We start from the raw sequence: 16,968 nt of genomic DNA, 5'->3' as shown, positions 1-16,968 counted from the left end.
TTAAAGGCAGTGCAGGAACCCAGATGCCAGCGATTGGGAATGGAACATGGGAAATACTACCTGTTGAGCCCAATACCACCATCAGATAATGGCATTATTATAGTTTTACTGTGATAAATAACCAGAACAGTGCAGACAGAGAACAGAAAGCTTGAAAAATTTCATTCCTAGAATCTGAACACTTTTTATGTGGTATACAGGAAGTCTGAAAATGCTGTTGCAGTTAATGAATTATCCTGAACAACTTCCTCCCAAAGGTATCCAATCAATATTAAATTATAAACGAGAGATTCTACAAATGCTGGAAATGTAGATGGGGTGGAAGTGCTTGACAAAGCGGTCCCCCAATCTACAATGGGTCTCACCGATGTAGAAGAGGCTGCATCAGGGATCCTAACACCAAACTCACCTTTCTCTCACTGCATCCCCGCCCCAACCGCTTTCCATTCATGTATTCTCCAACCTGAAGGCATGAGCATTGACTTCTCCACATCTGGTAATTTTTCCCCCTCCCTCTCTCTTCTTTCATTCACAACTCTGGCTCCCTTATTACCTCTTCTTACATTTCACCAACACTGGGTCCCCTCCTCCTCTCATTTCACCCATGGTCCACTCGCCTCTACTATCTGATTCCTTCTTCCTCAACCCTTCACGTTTTCTTCCTGTCACCTTCCAGCTTCTCATTTCGTCCACCATCCCCCACCCAGCTGGCTTCACCTCTCAACTTATAGCTTGTACTCCTTCCCCTCCCTCCATCTTCTTACACTGGCATTTTCCCCCTTCCTTTCCAGTCCTGATGAAGAGTCTTGGCCTGAAAGATCAACTGTTCATTCCTTTCCATAGATGCTACCTGACCTACTGAGTTCCTCTAGCATTTTGTACGTGTTACTTAATACTAAATTATCTTATTTTCCCCAAATTAAGATAATCAGCTGGACTTGAATGTTCACTAATTTAAAAAATACTACAAAACATAAATGATGCTTCATTAAAGTTAAAGTTCAAGACTCATTTTCACAACAATATTATTATTGACAAGACAACTGGGTAAAATGTCATGGCTTTTCTCAACTTCACAGGACCCCATCCGGATTTTGACTGGAATGTTCTCATTATGGATTAGCACTGCGGAGTGCACAAGTCCCCCACAAAGCCCTACATTAATAATTTTAATGTGTAAACAATTTTCAAAATATATTTTCAGATCTGCTCAGCTCGTGGAACAGGGAGAAGTACTTTTAGTAAAATTAATTTCACATTAGCAACAGAATGAAATAATTTCATGACTGACAATAATTACAAAATGTTCTGTGAATTTTGCGTTTAAAGCCCTAATGTTCAAGTCATCACACTGAACTAAAAGAAAGCACAAAGGTTCAGCTCATTTACCGCTCATTAGATAATGAAAAAGGTACCTGAAAATAAAAGGAGGCCTGGCCAAACCAGTAATATATGATGGTAATTTGTGCTGCATCATAACCCAATGTCCTCCAGATAAATCTGGTCAAAATCATTTGAACTATAAGGATGAACAATAAAACCGGCAAGTTGTGAGGACGAAGGAGTAATGCAGCCAAGAGTACGAGCCCATTGTAGATTTCCCAGAGTCCCCTACTGTTCGAGACTGTGTCAGAAGAGACAACTCCAGATTTCAAAAGGTCTTTAACTCCCGTGAAAAGTATGCCAAGGATAAATACATAAACAAAACGTGCTTCAATAATTCCCCTAACAAAGAAAATACAAATAAAATGGTTATATTTACAGAAGATACAAATAAAGTTATACTTAGAATCTATACACTATAGGAGTGTCATATTACATCTTTACATAATTTTATAATAAGAATGTGTCAAAGATAGGAATCCCTAATCATTAACAATCCGTCAATGCTGATACTGTGTTTTTAATAATCCGGTGGATAGCCAACACAAGCTGGTAAATTGGAATACTATTTTCAAATGAACTGAAGTCTTGAAAAATTTCCATACAGATCCTTTCATCACATCAGTACAATGAGGTAGTATAAGTGAAAAGCAGTAACATAATGTAGAATGTAGTGCTGTAGTTACAAAGTGCAGTTCAAAGAAATGTGCTGGCTCACTCAACCTGTCTTCATAAAACATGCACTCTAATCCAGGCGGCATCCTGGTAAATCTACTTAGCACCGTCTCCAAAGCTCCCACAACCTTCCAATAATGAGCAGACCAGAACTGAACACAATACTTTAAGTGTAGTCTAATAAGATGCAACATTACCTCGTGGCTCTTGAACTCAATCTCCCAACTAATGAAGACTAACACACCATAAGCCTTCTTAACCACCCTACCAACTTGCATACAACAGGAATTCTGCAGATGCTGGAAATTCAAGAAACACACATCAAAGTTGCTGGTGAACGCAGCAGGCCAAGCAGCATCTGTAGGAAGAGGTGCAGTCGACGTTTCAGGCCGAGACCCTTCGTCAGGACTAGAAGGGTCTCGGCCTGAAATGTCGACTGCACCTCTTCCTACAGATGCTGCTTGGCCTGCTGCGTTCACCAGCAACTTTGATGTGTGTTGCTACCAACTTGCATGGCAACTTTGAGGGATCTATGGAAGTGGACCTCCACATCCCTCTGTTCCTCCCCACCACTAAGAATCCTGCCATTTGCACTGTACTCTGCTTTTGAGTTCAACCTTCCAAAGTGTGTATCTTCACACTCTTCTGGGTTGAATTCCACCTGCCACTTCTCAGCCCAGCTCTGCATCCTATCAATATCCCACTGTAACCAATGACAACATTCTACACTATCCACAACACTACCAACTTCAATGTCATTGGCAAAGTTAATAACCTACATATCCACATCCTTAGCCATGTCATTTCTAAAAATCACAAAGAGTACGGGTCCTAGAACAGATCCCTGTGGAACACCACTGGTCACTAACCAGCAGGCAGAATACACTCCATCTACTACTACTACCCACAAAATACTCTGCAGATGCTGGGGTCAAAGCAACACTCACAACACGCTGGAGAAACTCAGCAGGTCGGGCAGCATCTGTGGAAATGATCAGTCAACGTTTCGGACCGGAAGCCTTCATCATCTACTACTACGCTCTGCCTTCTGTGGGCAAGATAATTCTGAATCCCCCCACAGCCAGGGTTTTTTCTAGAACCCATACCTCCTAATTTTCTGAATGAGTCTATCACAGGGAACCTTGTCAAACTTCTACCAAAATCCATATACACAACATCTACTGCTCTACCTTTAATTTGTTTTGTCACTTTATTGAAGAATTCAGTCTGGCTTGTGAGACATAACCTGCCCCTTGCAAGGGATTGCATTCTATTCCTAATCAGATTCTGCTTTTCCAGATCCTTGTAAATCCAGTCTCTAGGAAACCCTTCCAATTGTGTGCCCACTACTGATGAAAGACTCGCTAGTCTATAATTCCCAGGATTATCCCTTTTACTTTTCCTGAATAACTAAATTACATTTGCCACCCTCCAATCTTATGGTACTACTCCTGCGGCCATTGAGGAAATAAAGGTCATTGCCAAAGGCGTAGCAATCTCTTCCCTCACTTCCTACAGTAATCTGGGATATAACACATCTGGCCCTTGGACGTACCTATTCTAATGTTTTTCAAAGGTTCCAGCACATTGTCCTAACGTTGACATGTTCCAGAATATTAGATTGCTCGACGCCATCTTCACAATTGTCAAGGTCCTCTTACTGATGAATACTGAAACAAAGTATTCATTAAGGAATTCCCAAACCTCCTTCAACTCCAGGCATGTTTCCTCCTTTATTCCTGATTGGCCCTAACTTCACCCTCCCGTCCTTTATGTACAGTATGTGTAGGACATCTTGGGGCTTTCCTTAATCCTACTTGCCACAGCCTTCTACTGTCTCCTTCTAGCTCTCTTCTTAAGGTCCTTCCTGGCTACCTTATAATTCTTGAGAGCCTTGTCTGATCCTTGCTACATGAACCTTCCTCTTGATTAGACGTTTCCTCTTTTATTCCTGATTGGTCATAACTTCACCCTCCTTGTAAACTATGGTTCCTTTCTCTATCTCAATGGGACAAACCTATTCAGAACACTGTGAAAGTGCTCCCAAAACAACCTCCACATTACCAGCAAATTTACTGAGTACCTGTTACCAATTTATGTTTCCAAATTCATGTCAAATAGCATCATCATTATTCTCCCCCAATTAAATACTTTTCCATACCATCTCTTCCTATCTTTGTCCAAAGCCATGGTAAAGGTTAGGAAGTTGTGGTCAATGTCTCCAAAATGTTTTCCCAATGAGAGGTCCAACACCTGATAAGCTTAATTGCCTGGTACTAGATCCAGTATGGCCTCTCCTTTCTAGTTGGCCCGTCCACAAATTCTATCAGGAATTCTCCCTGAACTCACCTAACAAATTCTGCCCCATCTAAACATTTTGCACTAAGGAGGAGCCAATCAATATTAAGGAAGTTGAGGTTACCCATGACAACAACCCTGTTATTTTTGCACCTTTTCAAAATCTGCTTCCTGATCTGCACCTCAGTGTCTTTGCTGCTATTGCCGGATCTATAGAATACTCCCAATACACTGACTGCTCCATTCCTGTTTCTGGATTCCACCCACACCCTCACAGAAGACGTTTCCTCCATGATGTCCTCTCTTGATACTATCCCTGATTAGCAATGCCAATCTCCCACCTTTTTTACCACCCTCCCTATCCCTTTTTGAAACACCTAAATCCTGGAACATCCGGTAGTCATTTCTGCCCTTGTGACAGCCAAATTTCTGTAACGACCAAAACACCATCGTTCCATTTACTGATCCATGCTTTTAAGTTTACCACTCTTGTTATTGAGACTTCCCTCATTAAAAATACACATTTCAACCCATTCGGCAGACTGCATTTAAGCACTATCCACTGCCCATCCTTCCTCACAGTATGTCTACACATCGCAACTAACTTTACACTAACTGGTCCATCCACTGACCTATCACTCTGGTTCCCATCCCCACCAACCTAGTTTCAATTCTCCCCAAAAGCTCTAGCAAACCTGCCTGCAAGGATATTGGTCCTCCTCAAGTTCAGGTGTAACCCGTCCCTTTAGTACAGGCCCTACCTATATGAAAGATCCCAACGAATAGAGACAAAATTGATTTTAATGATCCTGGCACCAATTCTTCAGCCACATATTTAAATTCCATATCTTCTTATTCTTACCATCACCAGCGTGTGGCACAGGTAGCAATCCAGAGATTATCCCTGAAATCTTGCTTTTCAGTTGCCTATCTTAGCTCTCTATATACGCTCTTCAGGATCTCATCCTGTTCCTACAAGTGTTGTTGGTACCAATGTGTACCACGACTACTAGCTGCTTACCCTCCCCTTTAAGAATGCTATGTGCCATATCTGAGATAGCTCTGATCCTGGTACCTGTGAGGCAACATATTATCTGGCAGGGTCTTTCATGTTCACAGAATCTTTTGTCTATTCCCCAACTACTGAATCTCCTATCACTCCGCTCTTCTCTTCTTACCCCTTCCTGTCTGAGCCACAGAGCCAAACTCAATGCCAGAGATCTGGTTGTTGCTCTCCCAACCCCAACAGTATACAAAACGGTATACTTGTTATGCAGGGGAATGACCACAAGGGGACTCTGTCTGCCCTTTCCCTTTCCCTCTCCTGGCATTCACCCAGCTATCTGCCTCCTGCAAAATTGTTGTGACTACCTCCATGTTATCCCCTGTCACTTCTTCATTCTCTCAAATGAGCTGTAGGTCATCCAGTTCCAGCTCTAGTTCTCTAACACAGTCTGTAAGGAGCTGCACTTAGATGCAATTCTTGCAGATGTAGCACACTGGATCTCCCACATCTTGCAAGAGGGAGCACACCATTGCCCTAGGATCCATTCTCACCGTTATGACAGGCGCTAATTTACAGAAACTTGGTAGAAGCTCCTTGAGCTAAAAAGCCTAACACTAACTCTGTCTCACTTACACTGTGGCTATTCTCCTGATCACTCTTTCTAACTTACCAATTGCCTAATAATCCAAATGATCTCAAGCTCAGCAGAAAGCCCCGACAGACCCCATTTGCTTTTTTTTATTCATTTATTCTAATGCCCTAACACTCAACCCAGATTGCTTTGTATTTTATGACACCTTCCACCCATTTATATATTTTGCTCTACATTTTTGGACAGAAGCAAGATTTTTAAACTGTGTAATAGTGCTTCAATTAACAAATTGTGTATGCTGCTATGTGCCACAAAGCCGTTTTAAATGGAAGGACAGCCGAACAATTGAAAATCCTGCCCTACAAAGGGATATTAAGCAGATAAATCACTTCTATATGTTCAGATAACTATTGGCTCTCTTACAGCATATGAGAAGCAAAAAGTTCTCTTATGTTATTATTCCCACAACTAACTTCTGAATATTCAGTTTCTCCACCTCTCACTCCACATAAAGCAATCTTCCACAACTATGTCAATTGTCATGTGCCACTCCAGGGGATGGACGAGTCCTGGGCTGGATGTCTTGCTCACTTAAGGAAGGTGAAGTGTCTCCCATAGCCTCTCCTTTCCAGGCGTAGTGATTACCACAGGACAACTGTTTGGCTTACCATGTAGGAGGTCACTCACATACGGCCTCTCCTACACTACTGTGCCCATAGCAACACCTTCACGTTGCGTCCCTGTTCTTACTGAGTTTGCTATGTCATGGTGCGACTGAGTGTCCAGTGGTAGAACTGAGCGGGCAGGCTGGGCTCATTAGCCTTGCTTGGTTGGCAGCCTGCCTAGGAGAAGGACAACTCTGATTCATTAGCTTTGCCAGGTAGTCTGTCTAGGTGAAGGAGAACTCCAATACTCAACCTACAGTCTTGTGGTCGCCACAATCGTCACAGCTCACTAGGCCATTGTGGAATGTTCTCGCTTTAAAGAGTGGAATTGGTCTGTGCGCACCAATCCTCATAAACCAATGCGGCGTAGCAGGAAGAAAACTCCTACAGTGACAGGAGCATTAACTTACTGTACATCCCCTGTCTCTCTTAAACTTTTCGATCATTCTTGCTTACCATCTAATTTCAAATTGTCATATTTTTTAAAATTTGTTTTTGAGAGTTCCATAAAGACTGATGCAAGCATCCTTAGAAGCAATGGTTTGCGTGCTTCCTGTACATTATTTAAACCTGCTCTCCGAAAATGCTACAGCTCCTTAACTGGATTATTTTTTAAATGGTCATCCCATTTACTCATGTAACCAAGGACTGCCTAGGTAACTAACTTCCAACCAAGAATATAGAATTTCTATAAATCAACATTATGCCAACCTATGAAACACTATCTCTCAGGGTTGGACTCGGTAAGAGAGTTGGAGAAAAAAAAATTACTATAAAATTCAATGGCCTCAATGTCTCTTTGTTCTTGAACTGTCTATAAGATTACATGCCATGACACTTCTGTAAAATTATTTTATGGCTACGCACAATGCTGGCCAATATACAAAAGAAATGAGTACAAAAATAATTCATGACACATTGTGCCTAATTTTGGAGTGGAATATTGACTCATTATGCAGATTACATAATTTTCAATATCCTGGTAATTCTACAATTCAGGGAACAAAAAATCTAAAGCATCTCTCCATTATGACAAGATACTACTTCATGTTCTATTTCATGACTGTACATGTTATTATCTTAAGATCATTAAATTAGCACAATGTGCTCAGCCAAGACGTAACAAATACTTACTGCCAAAGTACTTACTTCGAAACATCATATTTATCTGGCTTCCATGGAAAAACTACATTTCCAATTGCTGCACGATAGCAATAGATTCCCACCAGCCCCAGTGCCAGTGCTGCTTTGGAAACAAAGGAACATGTCCTCTGAATCAAAATAAAGATCAGAAACAGGGAAACTGCTGTCAATATGGAGAGTTCAATTCTGTGATTGGAGCTGGAAAAGAAACACAAATTAAACAGTGAACATCTGTAAAATACTCATTTGGGATTAAGTGCTCATTATTTTTATAATGGTTTGAATATTATTATTGATTGAGCTTCTACTTTCAAGTACTGCAAGATTTCTAAAGGCCAAATGTTTGATTAAACAAATGTGTACGATAGCTGTCTTATATTGGTCAGATTTACAAGTGGAAAATTAAATCGCTACTGAACTACTTAATGGCAGTCAATGTTACAGATTTAATCTTCCCTCTAAATTGCATGTTCTTATAAAATACTTATGTTTACCATGAATAAGCAAACTCCTAAAAGTGAGAAATGTAACTTTATTATATCAGACATATGAAACTATCATATAGATTTACTTCCCCATCTCCAGCTTATCACACTGCCCTAGAATATTTGGCATAAAATTGTAAGACATTAGAGTTCAGATTCTGTGGTAAAAATTACATTAAGGCTATCAGCTTTCACAGTTAATAATATGTAAATTGACCAGCAACTCCCAAAGACCACATGTATTTATTAAAATAAAGAAATCAGAAAGCTGTTGTCAGATTTGTCCAGCTTCTCTGGAAGTTCTGTAGTATGAGTGCTTCAGTGAGAAACACAGAACTGAAACATATTAAAGGGCCTGAAGTTGCAGTACACCTGAAGCAAAAAAAAAGTTGAGGCTTGGTCATTACAATATTATCAATTGTATGGTGTGGAAAATCTTAAATCACTCACCAAGCATACTATGACACTGGAAATCACAGATTGTCCCCTTAATCCTTCGCATTTTAACTACTAATTTTCTTCAAGTTTTAAAAGTTCTGTTCCAATTATTCTTTTTTTTTGCTCTTTACCACTTCATTTTGCCAAAGCTATTGACAGATGGGCCATATGGCAACATGCACATATTAGGGCACTGGTGTAACATTGAGACATTTTCACACTTAATATGAACAAAATGCCATCCTCTAATCATTATAGCTTAACAATAATGAACAAGAATTCAGAACCCAAAGAAACTGCCTGACCATTTCCACTTGGGAGAAAATAACACAAAGGTACTGGAGTAAAGATTTTCTTAAGGCTCAACCAATGTTCAACATGTGAAATAAGGTGAAAAGTGATAGCATTCGATACAAATCTTTGAATTGGATAAGAAGAAAAACAGTACTTGTGGATGAGCTACAGTCAAACTAGACCGCATACAAAACTGAACATTCACAGATCAATGACGGAATTATTGTGCTTCTAATTTACTTCCATTTTCAATTCAGATATTCAATGTGAATTCACCAAGATGTACCTAAACCAGAAAGGAGCAGTCATGTTGAAAGAGACAAGTTATAAATGGCATGACAAAGTCAATTAAATATTGAAGAATGCAGATGGATTACCAGACAAATATAAAGTACAGTATGTTGCAAAAAGATAAAGGCACTATGTGCTCTATGAATTCTGCTGGAATGGCAATGGATGAGAATTATAGTAACTTAAGGTGTAGAACAAAAAGAACAGAAGTACAATGGAAGCAGTTTAGAACAGATGGCAGCCAGAAGTTTTAGATATACATGTTGAGAAGTCATCCTTATTCTATACTTGCTAAGTGATGTTTACTTCAAAGAACAAGCAAACAAATGTATCAAACATATTCAGGGCTATAGAATTGGTTCTGCTGGTCATATGGGGAAACAAACACCAATATGGAATAACTGGCCTAACAACTTAATTCATTGCAGTAATTAATACAAAGTTTAATCAGTTTTCCAGCACTGAGCAGCCATGCACTAAAAGTTTTAGCTATACCCATTCTGATATGTTGGACCATTAATCATTAATCAAAATATTTATAAAAATTGATTAAGAATCAAATCATATTTTACATGTATCTACCTTGTCAGCCAGTGGCCAAAGTCAGGCTTCTGTGCATATTTGATTCCCGTCTGATTTAAACCACGGAGCACCCGGCAAAGCACAAGAATAATCCAAGGGCTTGATAAAACCAACCATTTTTCATAATTTTTACCCGATTGTCTACAATCTTTTGAGTTATCATCATCTGAGTCAAGACAAGACACTTCAAATAAACCAGGAATTGCAGTCTGTTGTTCATCATCTTCTGGATTCCATTTTTTGGCTTTACCTTTAGAGTCAATGGCAGCAAAATATTTCCGGCAGGCATCTTGAAAGAACACCAATAAAAGTGTGTTGACTAAAAAGATCCATGTTTGATGTTCTTCTTCTATAAAACTGCTGGAACCCAGACTCAGAGTGTGTCCAAAAGTCCCAAGCAATAGAACCAGATTCAGCTCTGACCAGCTAGAACAATCTGCAGCACAACTCTATTCGGGAAAGAAAACTCTCTAGTTAGTTGGGATGTGTCCATTGCATATTAATGCAACAATTACAAATTGTAGCATCATTTGTAATCTGTTTGTGGTGTCAAAGCTCTAATACAACTTTAAGAAAAAAATAAGCTTAAATCAAGAAGAACCAGATAAGTTCAATCAGGAATGACAAGTTAATTTTTTTTTTCCAAACTGCCCATTTCAGAATGGTCAAATTACACATTTAATAAAGTCAATACCTTCCCATAAGAATTCTTTCCAATAGTTAGGTTTGAAATGACCCTGTCACAAACATTCCCATACGCAAGTACAAAACTGGAGTCTGCCGCAAGTCTAAACCAAAACTTAATTCTAAAACAATAACCAGAAATAATAGACAAAGCAATCCATACCTTACGTTGAGGTTTTCCATGAGCAAAACGCTTCCAAAGTGTTGAAAAAAGCACACACTGTAAGGCAGATATCAGCACTATCACTGTTGCAACCAAGAGCCAGGACACATTGCAGAAGTAGCAGGATGTTGTAGTTGATGTACACACAACCACGTGAATAGCTGCGAACATCAGGCACAGCAGGTAGAATAGGAGGGAGTAGAACGGTGATGACACAGGTACTTCAAATTCAGCAGTGCTGCTCAATGCTTCTGGAATACTTACTAACAGAAGGAAGATAACCTAAAAACAGAATGTATACATCAGAAGCTCTTAGATTTCCAATAAAGATAAAGAAATTACTATCATATATTAATTTTGCTATGCTGCTAAGTTCCATCTTGTGGCTGAGGTTCAACTACAGGTCTGAGAGGAATCAGTGCCACACCAACCGAGAAAGTGAAAAGGAAGAATTTTAGGATTTTAACCAAGTGCGATGAAGAACAGGACGTCTGTTCTATATAGCGTTGTAAGAGAGATGATAGTATTCCCATTAACTGTTCTTCCAAGAGCAATAAGGTAACAGTTCTGCATCGTACACTTTCTCACCTAAGTGCCAAGGAATTCAAATAACCACATAAAGGCAAAGCCCTGAGCTTGTTGGTATCCCTTTAGCAGCGACTCTCCAAACTGCACTCCTTTTAATTGAGTTTTGATGCTTTTCTTTTTACAAACAATGCAGCTTTTTAAAATGATATTCAACTAAATATTTGATTTTTCTATTTTATTTGATGCTTCTGCATGTTTCTGAAGTAGACTTAAGAGTCAAAGTCTGGGGGCTGCTTCTCCTGTTTTATAGAGGCTCATTCTGGCTTGCCTGTAGGTCAACATTACATTGTACTACTGTTTGTTGCCATGTGGGATAGCCATTTTGAATCAGGAAGTCTTTATACTCCAAGCCAATACCTACAGATCAGCAGTGAACATAAATGCAGCTTAATGTCAAAAATAAAGCTTTGGCCGATTAGATCTCTTGTCAACAATGGCCTGCAGGATGTCAAAAGTCTCTAGACTGACTGATTATCCAAGTAAGCAGCATGACACAGATATCACTTCATCAAATCTTAGATCAGCTCAAGCATTACTTCAGCTTTTCTGCTGTTCCATACACATTCCTAACTAGTTCAATGAACAAACATAGCTAAACTCCCCAATTCCTCATCTCCTCTGAGTTCTTTCGCTACTAATTTTATGGTAGGGGTTAAAAATATTCTTACCAGAGACGACAGTCTTGCATCTTTTCTTTCAAAAAGGCATAATTATGATTACATCTCCTCTTAACCTTTTCTGTACCAAAGAGAATAATCTAAATTTACATATCCATGGTAGTTTTTAAATAAATCTCCTCTCTTTAGCAACGCATGCATTCTGTAAACATGTACAGTTTAACATTGTTAAAGAAAGGGCCACAGACATGTCTTAGACCTTCCACTTGCACAAGCACAAGGCCTAACCTGTTTTGGAGGTGCACTGTGGTCACAGATGGAGCAGCCTTTACCAAAATGGCAGATGCTGTACTTGCTGCATAGAATGATGACTCAGCCAATACAAATTGCAATCCACCATCTACTCTAAAAAAAAACTGTAAAAAAAAATATGGAATAGTGAGGAGAGGAAAGGAAAGGAGAAGTGAATAATATGCAATTGACCCTACCTCTACCACAATGATTGTTCCTACAATCATTGAGTACATATCATACTGTGCCACAATTTTGGAAAGCGAGGAGCTCATGAACTTCAGGGCATCCAAATACTGCCTCAACACTTTTTTTCCTAGGTTTGCCAGAGTCTCCGAAGTGTTACCTTCCAAATAAAGTTTGATCCAAGAACCATGAGATTTCAGTGCTATTTGAAATAGTTTGTACCCAGCATCTGCAAAAAAGATCAAAACAAAACATTGTTTAGTGTGAGGAAATTCGTCATAATAAAAATATTCAACCACCTCAGATTCCTGTAACGTAGTTATGGTGAAATGAATCCTGTAAAACAGTTTTTAACATAGAACATAGAATAGTACACCACAGTACGGCCCTTCAGCCCACAATGTTGTGCCGACCCTTAAACCCTGCCTCCCATATAACCCTCCACCTTAAATTCCTCCATATACCTGTCTAGTAGTCTCTTAAATTTCACTAGTGTATCTGCCTCAAATACTCAGGCAGTGCATTCCACGCACCAACCACTCTCTCAGTAAAAAACCTTCCTCTAATATCCCCCTTGAACTTCCCACCCTTTACCATAAAGCCATGTCCTCTTGTATTGAGCAGTCGTGCCCTGGGAAAGAGGCGCTGGCTATCCACTCTATCTATTGCTCTTAATATCTTGTACACCTCTATCATGTCTCCTTTCATCCTCCTTCTCTCCAAAGAGTAAAGCCCTAGCTCCCTTAATCTCTGATCATAATCCATACTCTCTGAACCAGGCAGCATCCTGGTAAATCTCCTCTGTATCCTTTCCAATGCTTCCACATCCTTCCTATAGTGAGGCGACCAGAACTGGGCACAGTACTCCAAGTGTGGCCTCACCAGAGTTTTATAGAGCTGCATCATTACCTCGTGACTCTTAAACTCTATCCCTCGACTTATGAGAGCTAACATCCCATAACTTTTCATAACTACCCTATCCACCTGTGAGGCAACTTTCAGGGATCTATGGACATGTACCCCCAGATCCCTTTGCTCCTCCACACTACCAAGTATCCTGCCATTTACTTTGTACTCTGCCTTGGAGTTTGTCCTTCCAAAGTGTACCACCTCACACTTCTCTGGGTTGAACTCCATCTGCCACTTCTCAGCCCACTTCTGCATCCTATCAATGTCTCTCTGCAATCTTTGACAATCCTCTACACTATCTAGAACACCACCAACCTTTGTGTCGTCTACAAACTTGCCAACCCACCCTTCTACCCCCACATCCAGGTCGTTAATAAAAATCACGAAAAGTAGAAGTCCCAGAACAGATCCTTGTGGGACACCACTTGTCACAACCCTCTAATCCGAATGTACTCCCTCAACCACGATCCTCTGCCTTCTGCAGGCATGCCAATTCTGAATCTACCTGGCCAAACTTCCCTGGATCCCATGCCTTCTGACTTTCTGAATAAGCCTACCATGTGGAACCTTGTCAAATGCCTTACTAAAATCCATATAGATCATATCCACTGCACTACCCTCATCTATACTCCTGGTCACCTCCTCAAAGAACTCTATCAGGCTGGTTAGACACAATCTGCCCTTCACAAAGCCATGCTGACTGTCCCTGATTAGACCATGATTCTCTAAATGCCCATAGATCCTATCTCTAAGAATCTTTTCCAACAGCTTTCCCACCACAGACGTAAGGCTCACTGGTCTATAATTACCCGGACTATCCCTACTACCTTTTTTTGAACAAGGGGACAACATTTGCCTCCCTCCAATCCTCCGGTACCATTCCCGTGGACAATGAAGACATAAAGATCCTAGCCAGAGGCTCAGCAATTTCTTCCCTCGCCTCATGGAGCAGCCTGGGGAATATTCCATCAGGCCCTGGGGACTTATCTGTCCTAATGTCTTTTAACAACCCCAACACCTCCTCTCCTTAATATCATCGTGCCCCAGAACATCAACCTTACTCATACTGTCCTCACCGTCATCAAGTTCCCTCTCATTGGTGAATGCCGAAGAGAAGTATTCATTGAGGACCTCCCTCATTTCCACAGCCTGCAGGCACATCTTCCCACCCTTATAATCGGTCCTACCTTCACTCCTGTCATCCTTTTGTTCTTCACATAATTGAAGAATGCCTTAGGGTTTTCCTTTACCCTACTCGCCAAGGCCTTCTCATGCCCCCTTCTTGCTCTCCTCAGCCCCCTCTTAAGCTCCTTTCTTGCTACCCTATATTCCTCAACAGATCCATCTGATCCTTGCTTCCTAAACCTCATGTATGCTGCTTTCTTCCACCTGACTAGATTTTCCATTTCACTTGTCACCCATGGTTCCTTCACCCTACCATTCTTTATTTTCCTCACCAGGACAAATTTATCCCTAACATCCTGCAAGAGATCCCTAATGGGGGAGAATTGAGAATTTGCAAGAGGAAACTTTCAAACAAACTTTGTGACAGATTATATAAACTTGGGTCCAGCTCAAATCCAAAATACATCCTAACAATAGTCCAGGATAGTCTAAATAATATTTTTTCTTCTTGTTCATCAGCTAACATTTCCTTCTGCATCACATATTCAAAAAAATTCTAATAGTTACAGTAAAATTCATTGATATTTATTCTGAAAAAATTATATAAATACAGTATTCCTTCAAATTATTCTTTTCCTTTTAAAAAAAACCACAAATCCTTTCTGTACAATTTATCTTCTAACAAGGTTATACTGGCATTTCTAAATGTTCTTTAAGTTAACATCAAATTATGAATGCCAAAAAGTTATTCATAACTTTGATTAGATTAGCTGTATTTAATCAAAATAGAATTTACATTCCTTTCTAGAATACAGGCACAAAGGCAACCACTCCCTCAACCTAGGCAGCATAAATAAAAACAGTGAAGCATTTGCTGTTCCCCACCCACTCCCTTTGTTTTAATGACCTGGATTTGCACAAGTCAGTACCCAGCCACTCATTAGTAAAAAGCTATTATATGGCTTCTTGCTATTTACATAGCAAAAAAAGATCAGGGATATCTTAAATGAGCATTACCTGATGAAATCTTATATCAAGCCACAAAGGGAGATATTAGGACAATATCCAAAAGCTTGGCCGAAGAAACAGGTTTAGTGTATCAGCTTAAAATAGGAAAGTTTGAAGCTTCATGAGGGAATTCCCCATCTTTTTCCCAAAACGGTTACTTTTAAAACAAAATGAAGAAAATCAGGGATGCTTGAGGGCAGAATTCGAAGAATGTCAATACCAAGAATTTTTAAATTATGGGTACGGGAACTAAGAGAGATAGGAATGGGAAGCTAAATGAAGTATTAAAAATCACAGATGAATATATTAAATTTAAAGCACTGGCAGACAGAGTCAATTCTACAGAAGAATGATAGTAGAATAAGACTGAATTAGTTGAAGCAGAGGCCCAAACAATAAATATTTTTGCAAACCTTGTTGAAAGTACAAACGAATAGGATTTTTTATGCAATTAAACATGAATAAACCTTTGGGGTATGTCACATGCTAAGATTAGGGATTAGTGTCATTCCCAATTCATTAAAATTCTTACAGTAGGTTCATGCATACCCAAGGTATCTCAAAACTAACCAGCAGTCAGAAGAAAACAGGAGGGAATATGCTTCCTATTTTTGAGGAGGCAATGATATCGAAGTATAGAGCCGTAAACTGAAAAGGCAAAAAATGTCCTTTGCATTTTTGGAGTTAATGAGAAGACTTCTCAATGGATCACGAGTTAAACCTTGTGCTATCTGAAACACAGCGGATTGGCCTCACCTTTCTCATACGCAGGAATGCTCTCTTGAATTAGAAGACTAAGTTGGTATCCATTAAGATTCAAGTATCTTAGCTGTTCTTGAAAAGGTCTTTCCTCTAGGACAGATGGAATGAGATGCCCCAAATTGTTTCGAGGGATAGGCAAACCAAAACCTAATGCTAAAGTGGATGTGAGATCGGTTTGCTCCACATATTCAGAAACAACAAAGGAATCTAGGAGTATGATAATGAGAAACATCAATGAAATATTTTATCTAGGATCCAGAAGTAAGATTATACAAAATTTATTTACTTCTAATTAGATTAGTTAAGCAGCAGAAACTTTCATTTCATAACATTTCAATTCATTGATCTGCAAAATTAAAAGAATCACCCTGGAAAACAAAAAAAACTAGATGCTGAATATCCAAGATAAAGGAAAGGTACTACACATGCATGGAACAAGAGCTGTATGTATCACTCATCTCCTTCTACCTTAGGCCACAAACTTATCAATCACCCCTGCTGTGGACCACCTGGAAGTTCAAGATGCTCTTGTTACATGCACGTGCAGTTCAACTCTTTGAGCGATATTGCAGAAAGTTTGGTTAATAACTCATCTCCTTCTACCTTAGGCCATGAACTTATCAATCACCCCTGCTGTGGACCACTTCTACAGAAGGGATCCGGATGCTCTAAGCTGGACTAAGTGTGTGAATGTAGGAAGGGACTATGTTGAAAAATAAATGTGCTAGGTTTTCTAAAATTGACTCCTTCCACTTTAGGCCACGAACTTATCAATCACCCCTC

The 16,968-nt window shown here is 39.7% G+C and overlaps 1 protein-coding gene across 6 annotated transcripts in view; it reads right to left on the bottom strand.

Moving 5' to 3' along the window:
• pigg (phosphatidylinositol glycan anchor biosynthesis class G (EMM blood group)) overlaps positions 1–16,968 on the bottom strand; it is a 31,555-nt gene that overhangs the window by 5,908 nt on the left and 8,679 nt on the right. For 3 of the 6 annotated variants that reach the window (XM_072256301.1, XM_072256302.1, XM_072256303.1), the window contains exons 6-11: positions 16,180–16,392; positions 12,393–12,610; positions 10,700–10,981; positions 9,853–10,301; positions 7,769–7,960; positions 1,416–1,725 (exon numbers count right to left, since the gene is read on the bottom strand). In XM_072256301.1, coding sequence (XP_072112402.1) covers positions 1,416–1,725; positions 7,769–7,960; positions 9,853–10,301; positions 10,700–10,981; positions 12,393–12,610; positions 16,180–16,392 — 1,664 coding nt within the window. Of the gene's footprint in view, positions 1–1,415; positions 1,726–7,768; positions 7,961–9,852; positions 10,302–10,699; positions 10,982–12,392; positions 12,611–15,432; positions 15,581–16,179; positions 16,393–16,968 lie in introns of those variants that run through there. The other 3 variants (XM_072256304.1, XM_072256305.1, XR_011885777.1) reach the window with 3 other exon arrangements.

The sequence above is a fragment of the Mobula birostris genome, chromosome 4 (genome assembly GCF_030028105.1).
Source record: "Mobula birostris isolate sMobBir1 chromosome 4, sMobBir1.hap1, whole genome shotgun sequence".
NCBI classification, from domain to species: Eukaryota; Metazoa; Chordata; class Chondrichthyes; order Myliobatiformes; family Myliobatidae; genus Mobula; species Mobula birostris.
This window is presented reverse-complemented; position numbering and strand designations above follow the sequence as displayed.